General features: G+C 56.3%; 1 protein-coding gene across 1 annotated transcript; it reads right to left on the bottom strand.

Annotated features, from left to right (window-relative positions):
• Positions 1–1540: 1540 nt before the first annotated feature.
• On the bottom strand, positions 1541–16173 carry MMP25 (matrix metallopeptidase 25). Its single transcript, XM_050774333.1, has 10 exons — positions 15489–16173; positions 14944–15076; positions 12029–12164; positions 11627–11919; positions 5067–5243; positions 4883–4967; positions 4664–4746; positions 3942–4094; positions 3608–3865; positions 1541–3443 (listed from the first exon to the last, which is right to left on the bottom strand). The coding sequence occupies exons 1-10, from the start codon at positions 15585–15587 to the stop codon at positions 3172–3174; spliced, it is 1689 nt and encodes a 562-aa protein (XP_050630290.1). The 5' UTR covers positions 15588–16173; the 3' UTR covers positions 1541–3171.
• Positions 16174–18122: the final 1949 nt, after the last annotated feature.

Raw genomic sequence — 18122 nt, forward strand, 5'->3', positions numbered from 1 at the left:
GAATAGCTGGGTTACATGGTAAATGTGTTTTTATCCTTTTGAGGAACAGCCAGACCATTTTTCAAAATGTCTGTCATTTTACATTCCCAGCAGCAGTGTGCGAGGGTTCCTGTTTCTCCACATCCTCAGAAACATTTGTTATGCTCTGGGTCTTTTTAATTCTAGCTATCTTAGTGGGCTGAAATGGTATCATGTGACAATTTTTTTTTTTTTTTTTTGGATACAGTCTCGCTTGGTCGCCCAGGCTGGTGTGCCATGGCATGATCTTGGCTCACTGCAACCTCCAACTCCTGAGTTCAAGCGATTCTCCTGCCTCAGCCTCCCAAGTAACTGGGATTACAAGCATGCGCCACCACACCCGGCTAATTTTTGTATTTTTAGTAGAGATGGGGTTTCACCATATTGGCCAGTTGGTCTAAAACTCTCGACCTCAAGTGACACCTGCCTCTCAAACAACTGCATCAGCCTCCCAAAGTGCCTGGATTACAGGTGTGAGCCACCGCACCTGGCCTTTTTTTTTTTTTTTTTTTTTTTTTTTTTTTTTTTTTGAGACAGATCTGTTGCCCAGGGTGGAGCGCAGTGGTGTGATCACAGCTCATCGTTGCCAAGACTTCCCGCCTTCAAGTGATTCTCTCCTCTTAGCCTTCTGAGTAGCTGGGACTACAGACTCGAGTCGCCACCACGCCCGGCTAATTTTTGGATTTTTTTGTAGAGACAAGGTCTCACTATGTTGCCCAGGCTGGTCTTGAAATCCTGGGCTCCAGCCATCCTCCTACTATGACCTCCCGAAGTGTTTGGATTATAGGCATGAGCCACTGCGCCCAGCCTCTTTCCAACTTTCTGGATTATGTCCTTTGAAGCACAAAAGTTTGAAATTTTGATTATGAGAACATTTAAAAAATAAAAATAATTGCTTTGACATGACATTTTTGTGTAGCAGTTATAAAATTTTAAAGGCTCTGGAAGTCTACATGGAGCCATGAGGCAGTCTCAATTCCACAGTGGCCGACTGTCCTCCAGGTGCCCCATAACCAACTTTTGGGTTCCTCTCTACTTCTTCCTCCCACTCTTCTTTCTTCTTTTTCTTCTTCTTCTTTTTATTTTATTTTATTATTATTTTTTTTGAGACGGAGTCTCGCTCTGTTGCCCAGGCTGGAGTGCAATCATGAGATCTTGGCTCACTGCAACCTCCCTCTCCCAGGTTCAAGAGATTCTCCTGTCTCAGCCTCCTTAATAGCTGGGATTACAGACATGCACCACCATGCCTGGTTAATTTTTTTTTTCTATTTTTAGTGGAGATGGGATTTCTGCATGTTGGCCAGGCTGGTCTCAAATTCCTGACCTCAAATGATCTGCCTGCCTTGGTCTCCCAAAATGCTAAGATTAAGGTGTGAGCCACCACACCCAGCCCCACTCTTCCTTCTTAGATTCTCCATCAACCCTGGATTCCTTCTTCTGCAAAGCAGGGAGATTCAGGTCGTCCAGTTCCCGCCACCACACTTCTCCCTAAGTCCATCAATGCTCAGAAGAATGAAAGGGCTTTTTGTCCATTCATTTTTATTGTCCTGACTGGGATGAATAAGTTTCTAAAATACAAATTTCTCCCTCCTCATACATGGAAAAGAAACTGACAGAGGCCCAAATCGTTTCCCAGCAGCCCAGAATTTCCAGGTAACTGAGTGACCAAAGTCTCCTGCCTCTGTCCTCATGCTGATCTGTTTGTATGAGAAATTGGGGGAACCCCTTCCCTGGTCGCGGGGATGGCTGCCCACAGCCTCAGCTCCAGGAAGCACTAGGGGGTCACGGAGGCTGGACAGCAACTTAGGAAGTGGCCCCTAAGTGACTACCCATGGGGGTCAGGCCGTCAGTGTGGCTCTGTAGAGAAGATATGAAGAGATTGGTCCTGGGATGGGGGAACACTTCAGAGCCACAGAAACGCCACGAGACAGTCAGCTACTGCCCCCCACAATCCCCGAAACTAGTTAAAATGCAGATTCCTGACCCCACCCTGAGTGAGGATTCAGGGTGAGGTGTGGGATCTGCAAACTTAAATTTCCCAGTGATCCTGATGTGGGATAGCCTAGAAAAATAGTTCCAGAGGCAATCATTTAGATCCTAAAACTGTGGGGAGTAGGGACAGGGTGAATCAGGTGCCCCCAGGTTCCACCCACCCCTCACTCTAGAACAAAGTCCTTCCAGGAGAGAGTGCTGAGGGGGCAATGACCACGCCTGAGCCACGGTTCGTCCCTGGCTTTCCACCAGCATTGAGTTGATGGGAGTTAAGCTGTTCTCTCCAGGGTGCAAGCAGGGAAGGGGTTCTTGGGGATAGAAGGGTGCTCCATTCAATGGGAGGCAGTTCTGGGCCCAGGGAGGTGCCCAGGCTGGGTGGCCTGAGGAGGAGGAGACGGGTGGCAGGGGAGGAATGGAAACAAGGTTAACAGGGTCTGGAGAGCAAGGATCATCCCTCCAGCCACTGATGCCACCACCCAGGACGTGGCGCATGTGTCCTCAAGGGTGGTATCTGGGCTGGTTCCGGGTCTGGGTCCCAGGTTCCCACCAATGTGGCAATGACTGTAGAGGGGCATTGTGGGAGCAGAACGGGGTGAGAAACTGCGGGTGGGAGAGGGCAGGGCCCAGCTTCGCAGTAAAGCCTGTCCTCTAACGACCCAGGAACGCCAGGCACAGTGGCCAGGCAGGGCGGGGCTGCGGAGAGTCCCGGGACTGCGCTCCGAGAAAAGCTGCCTTTTCCTGGAAAAGGACAGTCCTTCGGGGGCAGCTCGCGGCCAGGGACCGCCGACCCTCCGGGTGAGGCCGCAGGCCCGCCCCTTGTCCTCCCCGGGCTCGGTCCTATCCCCCGGGGGGCTGCCGCGAGAGAACGACGGGGGCGGTGACCGACACATGGACCCAGCGCGCGCGCGCCCCCTGGCGGCCGGTTCAGGGGGCATCGCAGGGGGCGGGAGATCCAGCGGAGACTGAGCCCAGCGCCAGGGGGACCAGTCCCCGCTGCCGCCGCCCCTGCGCGGGAGATCCACCCTGCTTAGTCCGCGCCCAAGCCCCCGTCTGTGGGAACAGACAAGGGGCCTCCCCCCAGCGCCTCACAACCCCCGACCAGGTCCAGCTGCGGGGGACTCGGCCGTGGCGGGCGCTGTTCCGTCTGGATCGCTCCCCCCATCAGCGGGAGGCGACAACCCTCACCAGCAGGGGCAAGAGGAGCAGCGGGAGGGGAGCGGGCCGCCGTCCTGCGGCCTGGTTGAGCTCGCACTGACAATCGCAGGCTCTGGACTCGGGGGTCGCTTTGGGTGGCCTGGGGGCGCGGGGACCAAAACTTGGGGCGGGGCAGTCCAGCCAGTTGGGACCCATGGGCTGGGGGGCGTCCGGCTCGGCCTTGATGCTGTTCTTGGGGAAGCGCCAGTAGTGGGCACCCTTGAAGAAGTAGGTGTCACCTGGGAGAGCAGAGCTTGAGTCCCGGTCCCGCCCCGCCCCGCCCCGCCCCCTCTCCCTGCTGCCCAAGGACCCCCATCCCCGCAGGGTGGTCTCCATGTCCCCATTCCCCACACCCCTCTCCCCACGCAAGGCCCAGTAACCCGCAGGTCACCGCGCTTCCCACCTGCGTTGCTGACGGTGACATCGTCAGGGGAGGGGGGTGCGCCTTCCCAGAGGCTCAGGTCGCGAGGGTAGCCAGGGTCCGGGCGCGCCGCCGACTCATCGTAGCGCCAGTACTGCCGGCCGCGGACCAGGTAGGTCTTCCCGTTCTGTGGCCACGAGAACACGGCATCCACCTCCTCCCCGGGGGGCAGCCCCAGCTCCGTGAGCGGCCGCGCCCCGCGCTCCAGCTGCCGGTCCTGGAACACCCAGAACTGGGGCCCTGCAGAGCGGAGGCCGGGAGGTCAGCGTGGGCTCCCCGCGCCGGCCCAGCGCGCTCCACGGCCGGCCCCACTCACCGCTGAAGAGAAGGATTCGGCCGTCTCCGTGCCGGGCATAGGCGGCCTGCACTACCCTCACCTGGGCAGGCAGCCCCTCCCAGAAGCGGTGCAGCCGCGCAGGCCGCGGGGACACCAGCTGTCCAGAGGGCTGGAGGCGCCAGAACCAGGGGCCTGCAGGGCACAAAGGGGTTCACAGGAAGGCATGAGACAGCAGGAGGTCTCCTCCCGCAGCGTGTGTGGCTGGGTAGGGAGGGGTCCCATCTGGAAATCAAGGGCGCAATGGATCTAGGGTGACCAGCCCATCCTGGCCTGCCTGGGACTTTTCCCTTTTTAGCACTAAAAGTCCCAGGGCCGTGCCTGGTGGCTCAGACCTGTAATGCCAGCACATTGGGAGGCTGACAATGGAGACTCACTTGAGCCAGGAGATTGAGACCAGCCTGGGCAATATAGTGAGACCCCATCTCTACAAAATAAAAAAATAAGTTACTAGCAAGGCATGTTGGCATGTGCCTGTGGTCCCAGCTACTAGGAAGGCTGAGGTGGGAAGATCACTCGATCCCCGTATTTTGAGGCTGCAGTGAGCCATGATCACACCACTGCACTTCGGCCCAGGCAACAAAGCAAGACTCCGTCTCAAAGAAAAAGAAAAAAGTTCCACTTCCAGCGTAAGCCCACAACCCCAGTGGGTCACTGAAGTGGGCAGGAAGCCAACATACATGAGGCCACATGAAATGACTCACCTTTGAAGAAGAAAGTTTCCCCGCGGATGTTGGCGATGGCGTCAAAATTGCCCTCACATCGATCAGGGATGGGGAAGGATGGGCTGGGGAGGAAAGGAAAGGTGAGCGGGGTAGGGGGCTTGTTTCCTCCAAGGCGGAGACCCCCACCATCCCCATCTCAGAGGACACTGAGGCTGGGCAGCTGGTCACCCAAGGTCACCCATTTAGTGGGGGACTCACCTGTCTGGGGGTGAGACTGGGGGCTGGGGAGGAGGAGCCAGGGGTTTCCTTGTGGGCTTGTCATATGGGGTTTGGGGTGCCTTCCCTGTGGGGAAAGAGTCAAGCAAGTGTGGGTCCCCTGGCCTGCTGCAGAGGACACTGGATGGGGCAATGATGGTTTCACGGCGGGTCCCTCTCCTCCTACCATAGAGCTGCTGCAGGCCATCACGGTCATCCGGAGACAGGCGGTACTTGTCAGGGTTGCCCACCGGACCCTGGTAGAAGGGCCTCATAATGGAGTTGGGGGCTGAGGAGTGGCCCAGGCCCAGGGCGTGGCCAAACTCATGGACAGCCACGGCAAACAGGTCCGTCCCCTCGCCGTCTGCAGGAGAAAGTGGACGGAAGCTGAGGCTGCCCCTGCCTGGGGAAAGGGGGCACAGGAAGGCCCTGCGAGTGCGGCTATGGCCAACAGGAACAGCAGGACACCCTCCAGAGGTGGCCCCAGCCTCCTCTGCCCGGGACCCCCCCGAACTCTCCATCATCCCTGTCTCGTCACCCAGTCAGCATGGCTGTGCTGGACACTGGACCACAAGGCTGAAAAGACCCAGAGAACACACAGAGGAAGAGGCCACCTTACACACAGATGGAGCCCCTCCTCTGGGAAGGGAGCACTTTTTGCACAGAAGTTTGAGGGGAGGAGCTGGATGTGGTGACTCACACCTACAATCCCAGCACTTTTGGCGTCCTGGGTGGGAGGATAGCTTGAGCCCAGGAGTTCAAGACCAGCCTGGACAACATAAGGAGATCCCCATCCCTATAAAAATAAAAATAAAAAAATTAGCCAGGAATGGTGGCGCATGCCTGTAGTCCCAGCTACTCAGGTCCCAGGTTGAGGCAGGGAGGCAGGAGTATTGCTGGAGCCCGGGAGGTCAAGGCTGCAGTGACCCATGACCGTGTCATTGCACTCCAGCCTGGACGACAGAACAAGACTCCGTCTCAAAAAAAGAAAACAGAAAATAAAAGAAACTTGAGAGGGCGGTGGGGCGAGGGCAGGAGCCTACAAGGTGCGTGCCATTCTCTGCAGACAGCCCCAGCCCTGGGAGCATCCCCTCCTCCCAGCTACAGTCTATGGTCAGCGACTCCCACCCCTCTCCCCCTTGCCACCCCCATCCGCTGGGGATGTAGGTCCATGTCCTTGACCCAAGACCTTCTCCCATTCCTGCCTCCTACCCCATTCCTACCCCCATCCCTCCTCAAGTCATACCCCTTACATTCCTTGAGTCCTCCATCCCCCCTCCCCATCTCCCTGTCCACAGCCTCTACCCCTCCTCATCCTACCCTGTACCACCCCCACCCCAAGTCTTCCTGCATCTCCTTGGGAACACAGAGCTCCTCTAGCAGGCACTCTCAGACCACAGCCTGCTGGCCCCAGCACCCGGCCTCACTCCCAGCCTCTTCCCACCACAGCAGCCTCTTCCCTCCAGATTCAGCTCAGGCGCTCAGGACCGCCAGGACCCAGAGGATTCACATGCCAGCCTGGCTGAAGCCCAGCTCCTCATCAACTGGTGAGCCGCCTGCTGCCTCCTGCTCCGGCTGCTGAGAGGCCAGAAGAGACCAAGACAGAGACACAGCCCCGCAGCACCACAGGGAGGCCCCGATGGCCCCATGCGGATGAGTTTCATGGCCATCTCCAACTAAGGTCAGCACTGTTCAGGGCAGGCTCGTAGGTAACGACCTGGTGAACTGAAAAGCAAACTTATCGCACTCGCTAAAGCCACTTGCTGAGCGTCTAAGCATGAAACGTGAGTCCTAAGAGGGGTAGCAAACACGTTTTCATTCACTTCTCACCAAACCTGTCTCCTAAGCCCATTTTACAGAGGAGGAAACTGAGGCACAGAGACTTCAAGGTAGGTGGCCAGGTACCCTGGCTCTGCCGGCCTGCCTTTCATCAGGGGTTTCAATGGTCTTGGTCAAATCACATCTGCACTGATGAATTTCCCTGTCGACTGTAGGTTCTCTTGTTGCTCTGAGTTCTTTTTCTGAGAAACTGGGGGAAGTTTGGTGTTTCAATCAGAGCGATATCATTCATCTCTCACCTTCTTCCCTGCCTTGTCTCTCTTTGGCCATACTGAGCTTCCGGACCCTGCACCCCTTCCTGCACCCTTGTCACGCCATGCATCTCGGGGAAATTACACAACCACAACTGTGCAGCCCCAGCCCTACGAGATTCTCAGAGGGCAGTCCACAGGGGCCCCAGTACTTCCTATCATCCTTGCCCCAGGCTCTGGCAGGCAGCTCCTGCACGCTTCCCTCAGCCCCATGGCAGGCTCACAGCCCCTCGAGCTTCCAGTCAACATCAGCCCCCAATTCTCAGATGATAAATGTGTTTCCTGTTTCATCAAGACAGGACATCAATGTTATCTGTAACTTCCGGTGCACTGGGGCACACAGCTGCATCTCCCCATGCTCACCTCCTGCCTCTTGCTGTGCTCAGTGTGAGGACTTAGCCTGGATCACCTCCTCCAGGACAAGAACAACCTACCCTCATCTGTCCATCCAATCTACCTACCCATCCATCCCTGCCTCTGGACATGTATCCTTCCATCCATCCATCCCCCGCCTCTGTGCATGCATCTGTCCGTCCATCCATCCCTGCCTCTGTGCATGCATCTGTCAGTCCATCCATCCCTGCCTCTGTGCATGCATCTGTCCATCCATCCCTGCCTCTGTGCATGCATCTGTCCATCCATCCATCCCTGCCTCTGTGCATGCATCTGTCCATCTATCCATCCCTGCCTCTGTGCATGCATCTGTCCATCCATCCATCCCTGCCTCTGTGCATGCATCTGTCAGTCCATCCATCCCTGCCTCTGTGCATGCATCTGTCCATCCATCCCTGCCTCTGTGCATGCATCTGTCCATCCATCCATCCCTGCCTCTGTGCATGCATCTGTCAGTCTATCCATCCCTGCCTCTGTGCATGCATCTGTCAGTCTATCCATCCCTGACCCCTTCTTTGTATCAGCTCATCCAGTGTTCAGTGCTCACAACTCCCTCATCCTAAGACGCTCATTGGACCTATTCCCTCCCCTCACCCCACGCGGCTCTCTGCCCTCCCTTCCCAGTCAAGTTCTCCAGCCAGTGGTCTCAACTCAATCTTCACTTCCTCTGCTCCTCTCATGCCTAAGCCCACTGTGGCCTAAATTCTTCCCCAACGCGCTGGGTCTACAGGCACTAAAAAGGTGACTTTGTCCCTGGATGACCAAATACAAGCCAATGTAATTTACTGGGCTTGTTTTTGTCCCAGCCACGGCTGACCACTTCCTCCTTCACTCTTGTTGTTGATCACCTTTGGGCTCAGTCTTTCTCCATCTCTGTTGATGCCACCTACCCCTTCATGGTGGGGTTCTCTGTAGCTCTGTATCTGACCGTCACGTTCCACCCTTTCCTCCCAGAAGCTTGCCAGCCCCCATGGACTGCTGGCTCTCAAGGCGGCCACTAGCCCAGCTCTGACAGCAGATGGCAATGCACACTATGTGGCCCGGGGCAGGCCCTGTGCTAAGAGGCACGGGTGAATCGCTCATTTCATTGGCAAGCCCATGCCACCAGCAGGCACCATTCTCCTTGCATTTCTCAGGCAAGGAACCTGAGACAATGAGGTGAAGGAAGTTATTCATTACGAGGGGAAGAACCCTGACTTACTTGAATTCAACTTTGAAGCCCACATCCTCCTTTTGTGTGTGACAGGGTCTCACTGTGTCACCCAGGCCGCAGTGCAGTGGTGTGAACACAGCTCATTACAGTCTCAACCTCCCTGACTCAAGCAATCCTCCCGTTTCAGCCTCCTGAGTAGCTGGGACTACAAGCATGTGCCTCCACGCCTGGCTGAAGCCCACATGTTAATGTTGCGGCACACAGCCTCCCCAGCTTTTGCCTCGCCCAAGCCCTCCGCAGGACCTAGGCACCTCCCTGGCTGCCCCTCTCCCCCCGTCACTCAGGCTCCCCAGCAGCCCACAGCCAATGTAGTTAATATGGGGCTACAAAGAGCTGGGCCTGGCCTCAGGCGGGATCGCTTCCCTGGCATTGCCATCCCTGCTGCAGAGCTCCCATGGGATCAGGCTCCTCTCCAGCTGAGACCACATCCTCACTCAGCTTCTAGACTGTTCCTGCTTACCATCCCCCTCAGCACATGGCCCCTGAGAAACTGCTTGCACAAGAATTTCCCTCTGGAGCTCCACCTCTAGGGAACCTGACCTCAGACAGAGGAGACCAAGCTCTAGGGCAGGATCCTCAACTTCCTGGGCCCCACCTGCACGGCCAGCCCGGAGCTCTGCAGACTCCCACCCAGACCTGCACTCATGCCTGTCTTCTGCAAGCCTGCTCCTCCCTCTCCCACTCTCCCACCTGCATTAACAGCACCACTAGGACACCATCCTCCAAAGGCCCCAGCCTCATCTCTCCTGTCACCAGGATCCAGCCAGATCTCAATCCGTGCCCATCCTAACTGAACCTCCCTTAGATCCATTCACTGCCCCCTTCCCCGGGAGCACACTCCACCATCTCGTGCCTGGACCGTGCGAGAACTTCCTGCCTCCCTGCCTCTATCCTACCCCCGGACCCCGCTGAAGTTGATGATAGTTCCAGAATGCAAAACCCCTTAATGATTCCCCAACTGAACAGTCTTCCACATGCTTTCAAGGTCCTTGGTGATCTGGGACCTGCCACCTTCTGCAGTCTCCCTACTGATGCCATAGCTTTGGCGTCCGGCCTCAGATGTCCCGGGTCATTTCCCTGTTCACTGGCTCCTCGTACCCCTGACTGAGCTGACTCGCTGCCTTCCTATTGGATCTCAACCCTGTGTGCCCGGGGAGAGCGGAACCCTTTATGTCTGGTCTTGTGCTAGTAGGCGCTCAGTGTGTATGTGTGGATATTCACATATATATATATTTGAGATGGAGTTTTGCTCTTGTTGTCCAGGCTAGAGTGCAGTGGCACGATCTCGGCTCACTGCAACCTCTGCCTCCTGGATTCAATAGATACTCCTGCCTCAGTCTCTCCAGTAGCTGGGATTACAGGTGTGCGCCACCACACCCGGCTAATTTTTTGTATTTTTTAGTAGAGACGGGGTTTCAACATGTTGGTCAGGCTGGTCTCAAGCTCCTGACTTCAGGTGATCTGCCTGCCTGTGCCTCCCAAAGTGCTGGGATTACAGGCGGAAGCAACGGCGCCCGGCCTATATTCATATATATATTGAGGGAATGAAGTCACCTCTTCTAGGAAGCCTCCTCTTGCCCAAGAGCTTTGGGCCAACATCTCTGAGCCCCTGCAGGCTTGAGGACTTCCTCTGCTGGGACTCTGTGCAGCTGTGTCACTGTGGGTTTTGTCATTGCCAGTCACTCTTCTGACTCAGCTGCCAGGTAGAGGTTTGTTTTCATCTCTGTAAGCCCCCAGCTCTGCATTGGAGCTAGGCACCTGCTAGGCCTCTGTGATGGTCAATTTGGCCCAGCTGTCGTACCCAGCTGGTTGGTGAAACACCAGTCTAGATGCTATGGTGAAGGTGCTTTGTAGATGCAATTAACATCTACAATCAGTTGACCTTAAGTCAAGTAGATCATGCTCCATAGTGTGGCTGGGGGTGGGGCGGGGGCAGAGCCAATCGGTTCAAGGCCTTGAGAGCAAAAGCTAAGGTTTTCTGGAGAGGAAGGAATTCTGCCTCCAGACTGTCACTGAAATCCAGAGTTGCCAGCCTGCCATACAAATTTTGGACTTGCTAGCCCCTACACATGAGCCAATTCCTTAAAATAAATCTCTTTACATACACACAGACACACACACACACACCCCTCCCCACACACACATACACACACAGACACATCCCACACACACACATCTTATTGGTTTTGTTTCTCTGGAGACCCCCTAGATGATAGAGCCTCCATCAATAAATATAACTTAAACCTAATTATTGGCCAGGAGTGGTGGCTCATGCCTATAATCCCAACGCCTTGAGAGACCAAGATGGGAGGATTACTTGAGCCCAGGAGTTCAAGACCAGCCCTGGTCTTCACACAGTGAAGCCTGGTCTCTACAAAAAATTTTAAAACTAGCCAGGTGTGGTGGTGCACATCTGTGGTCCTGGCTACATGGGTGGCCGAGGAAGGAGGATTGCTTAAGCCCAGGAGGTGAAGGCTGAAGTGAGCTATGATCGTGCCATTGCACTCCAGCCTGAGCAAGATAATGAGATCCTGTTTCTACAAAAGGTAAAAAAAAAAAAAAAAAAAAAAAAAAAAAAAAAGGCCAGGTATGAAGGTGTGCACCAGTGATCCCAGCTACTCTGGAGACTGACGTGGGAGGATTGCTTGAGCCAGAAGTTCATGGTTGCAGTTAGCTCTGATTGCACCACTGCACTCTAACCTAAGGAACAGAGCGAGACCTTGTGTTTTTTTTTTGTTTTTTTTTTTTGAGACGGAGTCTGGCTCTGTGGCCCAGGCTGGAGTGCAGCGGCGCGATCTCGGCTCACTGCAAGCTCCGCTGGGTTCACGCCATTCTCCTGCCTCAGCCTCCGGAGTAGCTGGGACTACAGGCCACCCGCCACCGCACCCAGCTAATTTTTTGTATTTTTAGTAGAGACGGGGTTTCACCGTGTTAGCCAGGATGGTCTCGATCTCCTGATCTTGTGATCCGCCCGCCTCAGCCTCCCAGAAAACTTATTCTGGCCGAGACCAGACCTGGCAAGAGGATCTGTCATAAGAAAGGAGATTTTACCTGTTGACCCAAAAGTCCAGGTCTCCTCATCGTCAAAGTGAGTGTCCCCAGAGATGGGGTGCTCCCCGGGGAAGAAGGCATGGGCTAGGGTGCCCCCCAACCCGTCGAAGGGGTAGCTGTCCTGGTGGAAGGCGCGGGCAAAGTCGATGAGGATGTCGGGCTCCTGGCCCTGGGAGGAATCCACCTCATGAAATGTGAGGTCTGACTCCATGCCCCAGGCCATCAGGGCATAGTTCATGAGGACCCGCACGGTCTCCTGGCTCAGTTGGGAGCTCTGGGGGAAGGAACGTACCCTGGGGAGAGGGGAGCAAGGCGTAAGGGTAGCCGTGGAGGGAGTAGGCAGCCATTCAAAGCTGGAGCCCAGCAGGCAGGCCCAGGGTGCGGGTGGGCCCCGGGACCTACCTCCATGTCAGGGTTCGCTTCTTCCACACGCTGCCGCTCAGAGCATACCTGCGACGTCGCCTGACCAGCCCCGCCACCCCCAGCACGTCAGGCAGGGAGCAGCGGGGCTTTCGCATGGTGGCCACTGTCTCTGGGTCTGTGGGAGACATTTGGCGATGTGGGGGAAAGGGGTGCACAATAGGAGAGCCTGCCTTAATCATAGCACCAGTCAACTTTCTACATGGGAAAACTGAGGCTCGGAGGGCTTAAGAAACGTGTCCTCGAAGGCCCCACAGCCCAGATTTGAACCCAGGCAGTCTGTCTCTAGAAGCCAGCTCCTACCAAGCTATTCCCACTGCCCTTTGGAGCGGCGTCACTTGGCCTGGGACAAACTGGCTGCATGCAGGTGGTGCTCAGAGGCTCAGGCCAGGATTTCGCATCCAGCTTTCCTGGGCCCTGGTGGGCAGACTCTGGAGAAAGGAACCCTGGGTATGTAGTGAGGACCTTTGAGGCTGGAACCCTCTGGGAGCTGTGCAGGCCTCACACCATCACTGCCAAGCTCTCCTCAAACCCAGATTAAGTCCAAAGTCCCCAGGCCGGCTGGGTCTCTGGCCTCCTGTGGCAAGCCACCTCCTCCGGGGTTAGGTCTCTCCGGGGTCCCCTTTCCCAGTCAGGCTCCATCCCCAGTAGCCTCATTTCCAAATTAAGGTCAAACTGCACCTCATTTGTTGAGAAAGCAAATAGTAGTGAAGGACATATAGATGCCAGACACTGTTCTAGGCTGTTCGTGAGTCACCAGGACAGAGAAAGGGCCTACCTTTCCTTGTAGTGAGCCAGATCCTTCAAATTCCCTCTTCTTACCCACTTAACCCCACAGAAGAGTTCCTTGGCCCTGCCTCCAAAATATACACCCCGAATCTAACTACTCCTGGCCACATATGCCACCCATCCTCCTGCCACCATCCCTCGTGTGGACTCCGCAGCCATCTTCTGCCTGGTCTCAGGGCTCCTGCCTTTCGTTCTCCATCAGGACTCAGAGGAAGCTTAAAACTGCAAGTCAAGGCCGGGCACAGTGGCTCATGCCTGTAATCCCAGCACTGTGGGAAGCCAAGGTGGGCTGATTGCTTGAGACTCAGAGTTTGAGACCTGCTTGGCCAACATGGCAAAACCCTGCCTCGACTACACATAAAAAAAAATTAGCTGGGCATGGTGGCGGTTGCCTGTAGTCCCAGCTGCTCAGGAGGCTGAAGCACGAGAATCACTTGAACCTGGGAGGCAGAGGTTGCAGTGAGCCGAGATTGCACCACTGTACTCCAGCCTGTGCAACAGAGTGAGACTCTGTCAAAAAAAAAAAAAAAAAAAAAAAACTGCAAGTCGTACCAAGTTCCAAGTTACTTCCCTTCTGAGAACACTTGCGCAGTTGCTAATCACCGTTGGAATCAACCCCAATCACCTTTCAGGGCCCTTGGCTGAGGCCTCTCGCCAGAGCTCTTCAATGCTCCTTTCGCTCCAGGCACACAAGCTTGTGCGTGCCATGGGGTCTTTGCACTTGCCCGGGACATTCTTCTTCCACATCTTCCCATGGCTGGTTCCTCCTCTTTGTGGTCTCAGCTCATATGACACTTTTCAGAGGGACCTACCCTAACCTGACCAGCCCCTCGGTGCCAATAGCATTTTATTTTTTTCCAAACACTCACCACTATCTGAAATTATCTTGCATATTTATGTTCTTGATCTGTCTCTCTCTCCCTCGAGAAAGTTAGCTCCATGAGAGCAGGAACTTTACCTACTTTATTTATCACTATACCATTGGAGCTGAAAGGGCATGCCATCTAAGAGATGCTCAAAGTATATTTTGTTAGAGAGACTGGATCTCCATGTGTTGCCCAGGTTAGAGCGCAGTAGTGCAATGATAGCTCATTGCAGCCTTGAACTCCTGAGCTTAAGCAATCTTCCCACCTCAGCGTTCTGAGTAGCTGGGACCACAGGCCTATGCCACTACACTCGGCTAAGTTTAAAAAAATCAGGCTTTAGGCCAGGTGCGGTGGCTCACGCCTGTAATCCCAACACTTTGGGAGGCCGAGGCGGGAGGATCACGAGGTAAGGAGATCGAGACCATCCTGGCTAACACAGTGAAACCCCATCTCTACTAAAAATACAAAAAATTAGCCGGGCCGGGTGGCGGGCACCTGTAGTCCCAGTTACTCGGAGGCTGAGGCAGGAGAAGGGTGTGAACCCGGGAGGTGGAGTTTGCAGTGAGCCAAGATTGCGCCACTGCACTCCAGCCTGGGCGACAGAGTGAGATTCCGTCTCAAAAAAAAAAAAAAAAAAAAAATCCTTAGAGGGCTGGGCACGGTGGCTCACACCTGTAATCCGAGCACTTTGGGAGGCTGGCCACCTGAGGTCGGGAATTCGAGACCAGCCTGACCAACATGGAGAAACCCCCTCTCTACTAAAAATACAAAATTAGCCTGGCGTGGTGGCGCATGCCTATAATCCCAGCTACTCAGGAGGCTGAGGCAGGAGAATCACTTGAACCTGGGAGGCAAAGATTGCGGTGAGCCAAGATCCTACCATGGCACTCTAGCCTGGGCAACAAGAGCAAAACTCTGTATCAAAAAAAAAAAAAAAAAAAAAAAAAAAAAAAATAGAGAGTGGGAGGCGTCTCACTTTGTTGGCCAAGCTGGTCTCAAACTCCTGGCCTCAAGCAATCCTTGAGTCTCCGCCTCCCAAAGCCCTGGGATTACAGGCATGAGCCCCCAGGTTCTTGATAAATGCTTATGGAGAGATGAATGTCTGAGGCCCTCTGGGGTTGGGGCCTGAAATCAGCATCTTCACAGCTCCGTGTTCCAGGAGCACGCTGAGGTCTAAAGACTGTAGGGCGGTGGTCAGGCTGTATGCAGAGGCAGGGCTGGGGAGGGGTGGGGGCCACCTACCCATGCGGCCGGTCTCAGGCAGCCCCGCGAACCTCTGCATGACCTTGATGGCATCGCGCAACTTCGCAGGGCTCTGCAGCTGGGCCTGGGCAGGGTTGGGTGGCGGCAGGTAACCATAGCGCGTCAGCCAGTCCTAGGGCATCGGAGGGGACAGGTGAAGCGGGCTGGTGAAAAGTATGGGCTCTCCCTGCCCACCACCATCCTGGCAGCCCTGCCCGTCTCAGGCACTCAGAGCCGAGCGCCCCAGCCCCGGATGCCTGCCTGCTCCCCTCCGGAGGTCCCCACTTCAGTCCCGGGTTTGTCAGTCTTTGTCTGGACTTCAGCTCCTCACCTCAGCTCCTTTCCAGAGCTCCAAATCCCAGCCCCAAACCTCCCCACAGACCAAGAATCTGGGAGCCCAGACTCCATCCTCAGTCACTCTTTGGATATTGGAATCTTGCCCCTGCTTTCTCCGGACCCAGGAGTCCGGACCCGGCTTCCCTCTCAATCTCCCTGCAGACCCCAAGAAACTGCAGACCCCAAGAGCCTGCGGACACCGCGCTCACCACGCCCAGGCTCACGTCCTGCGCCGAGGGCTTCGGGGCGCGCGCGGGTGGTGGCAGCAGCGGGAGCAGCAGCGCCAGAAGCCGGAGCCGCAGCCGCATGGCGCGCCCCAGCCCTGGCCGCCGGCGGGGTTCGAAGGGGGCCTGGCTGGGGCCTCCCCGGGAACCTGGGGAAAGAGATCCGGGTCTGGAGAGGGCCGGGGGCACCCGGCACGGAGCAGGGAGGGATGGGCTGGAGGGCTGGGGTATGTTCGAGGGTCCTGGAAAGCGCGCAGTGGAGTCAACGGAGGGTCCAGGAGGGCCAGGGTCGCGCCGCTGGGTGGGGTGGGCCTGGGAATCCCAGGACGGTAGAGAGGACGCGGGAGCGGCGCAGCCTCTCGGGGTCCCGGGGCTCTGCGCCGGCGGCCCCTCCTCTCTGGGCGCGAGCTGAGGGCTGGGTGGGGCGGGCCGGGCCGGGCGCACCCCGATAAGCGGTAAGGGCGCGGCAAGGGAAATGGCCCAATCTTCGGACGTCCAGGGACAAGGGGCGGGCCAAGAGGTGGCCCCTGCCCGACCCAGAGACCCTCCTCCGACGCAGGACGCCCGGGCGGGGGCCGGGGGTCCACGGCTCCAACTCCCTCGCTCGCAAGTTTCTCTTCCTAGATCCCCCCTCCTGTGGGACTCCCCGGGGCAGGGTTCGCTTCTGCTTTCTTGAAGCCGCGCGGCCTGGGGGAGGGCGGCCCGGGCCTCCGACTTAGCCAGCCCTCCCCATCCCTGTATCCCGCCCCGCTCCTTCCCCCCAGGACCGGTGCTGCGGGTTGTCTGAGAGCCGGGGGGATTTCCGGGCAGCAGGAGGCTGGGAAGGAAGCCTCCTTCCCTACGGGGTCCCGATCCGCCCTCTGCCCCGCCAGCTCCAGCTGTGCGCGGTTGCAGCTGCCAGAGGGCCGGATACTCAGTCCCCCAGCCCACGTGGGCTGCGCGCGGGACTCGGCTTGGGCAAGCGGGGGTTTGGGCCGCTCTACATCCCAGGAACAGGAGCTGCTCTGCGACTGCGCCCGTCTCCCCAGGTGCCGGACATTTAAATGCAGCAACCACTGCGCGGAAGCCGCAGCGCCGGCCAGTGCCGGGAGCCGGAGACCGGGGAGTGAGTGGGCGGCGGAGATCCGGGAAGCTGAGACCTGGGGGTCTGCGAGCCACCCCCTCCCGCGCCGAGACCACAGGGCTAGGAGGCCGGACAGGTAGGGAAGGAACTGGAGGAAGCGGGCGGGAGGCTTCCTGGGGAGGGCGGGTGGGCGAGTGTGAGTTACTAACTGCTCAGTCCTGGAGCAGCTGAGGTGCACCCGCCGGGGCTGCTCACAAAATAAACAGCGAGCAGGATGCGGAGCTGGAGATGCAAAGGCAAACACTGCGATCCAGCGCCGACTCGCAGGGGCCGCCAGAAAAAAACACCACGGACTGGGAGGCTCAACCAGAAGTTTACGTTCTCACAGTTCTGGAAGCTGGAAGGCCAAGATCAAGGTGCTTGCGGGGCTGGTTTCTCCTGAGGCCTCCTCCTGGGCGTGCAGATGGACGTCCTCTTGCTGTTCCCGCAGACGGTCGTTCCCCTGTGCCTGCACACCTCAGAGGTCTCCACTTTTTATTTTTTATTTTATTTTATTTTTTTTGAGACGGAGTCTCGCTCTATTGCCCAGGCTGGAGTGCAGTGGTGCGATCTCGGCTCACTGCGAACTCCGCCTCCCGGGTTCACGCCATTCTCCTGCCTCAGCCTCCAAGTAGCTGGGACTACAGGCACCTGCCACCTCGCCCGGCTAATTTTTTGTATGTTTAGTAGAGACGGGGTTTCACCGTGTTAGCCAGGATGGTCTCCATCTCCTGACCTCGTGATCCGCCTTCCTGGGCCTCCCAAAGTGCTGGGATTACAAGCGTGAGCCACCGCCCCGGCCATCGACCTCTTGTAAGAAGTCAATCATGTTACAAGGGACCACCCTAAAAGCCATCTTACAAGGGACCACCCTAAAAGCCTCATTTTAACTTAATCACTTTTTGATCAGCTCTATCTCCAACTACAATCACATTCTGAGGTATTGGGGCTTTAACATACAAATTATTCTTCTCTCTCTGGTGTTTTTGTTTGTTTTGTTTTGTTTTTTGTTTGTCTGTTGGTTTCGAGCTGGGGTCTTGCTCTGTCTCCCAGACTGGAGTTCAGTGGTGTGATCATGGCTTACTGCATCCTCGAACTTCTAGGCTCAAGCAGTCCTCCTGTCTCAGCCTCCCAAGTAGCTGGGACTACTGGCCCAAGCCACCATGCCCATCTTTTTTTTTTTTTTTTTTTTTTTCTGGTAGAGATGGGGCCTCCCTGTGTTGCTCAGGGGTTTCTTGAACTCCTAGGCTCAACCAGTTCTCCTGCCTCAGGCTCCCAAAGTGCTAGGATTACAGGCGTGAGCCACCATCCCGGTTCAACATAGGAATGTTGACAGGGCACAATTTATTCCATAACAGATCCCATGTTTGTCATCAGATTGGCAAAATTTTAAAGTCTGACAATGCCAAGTATTGGCCAGGTGTGGCCCAGATGAAATTTGTGCTGTAGCCAGGTGTGTGGTGACTCACACCTATAATCCCAGCACTTTGGGAGGCCAAGGCAGGAGGATCCTTTTT

Source organism: Macaca thibetana, chromosome 20 (genome assembly GCF_024542745.1).
Source record: "Macaca thibetana thibetana isolate TM-01 chromosome 20, ASM2454274v1, whole genome shotgun sequence".
NCBI lineage: Eukaryota > Metazoa > Chordata > Mammalia > Primates > Cercopithecidae > Macaca > Macaca thibetana.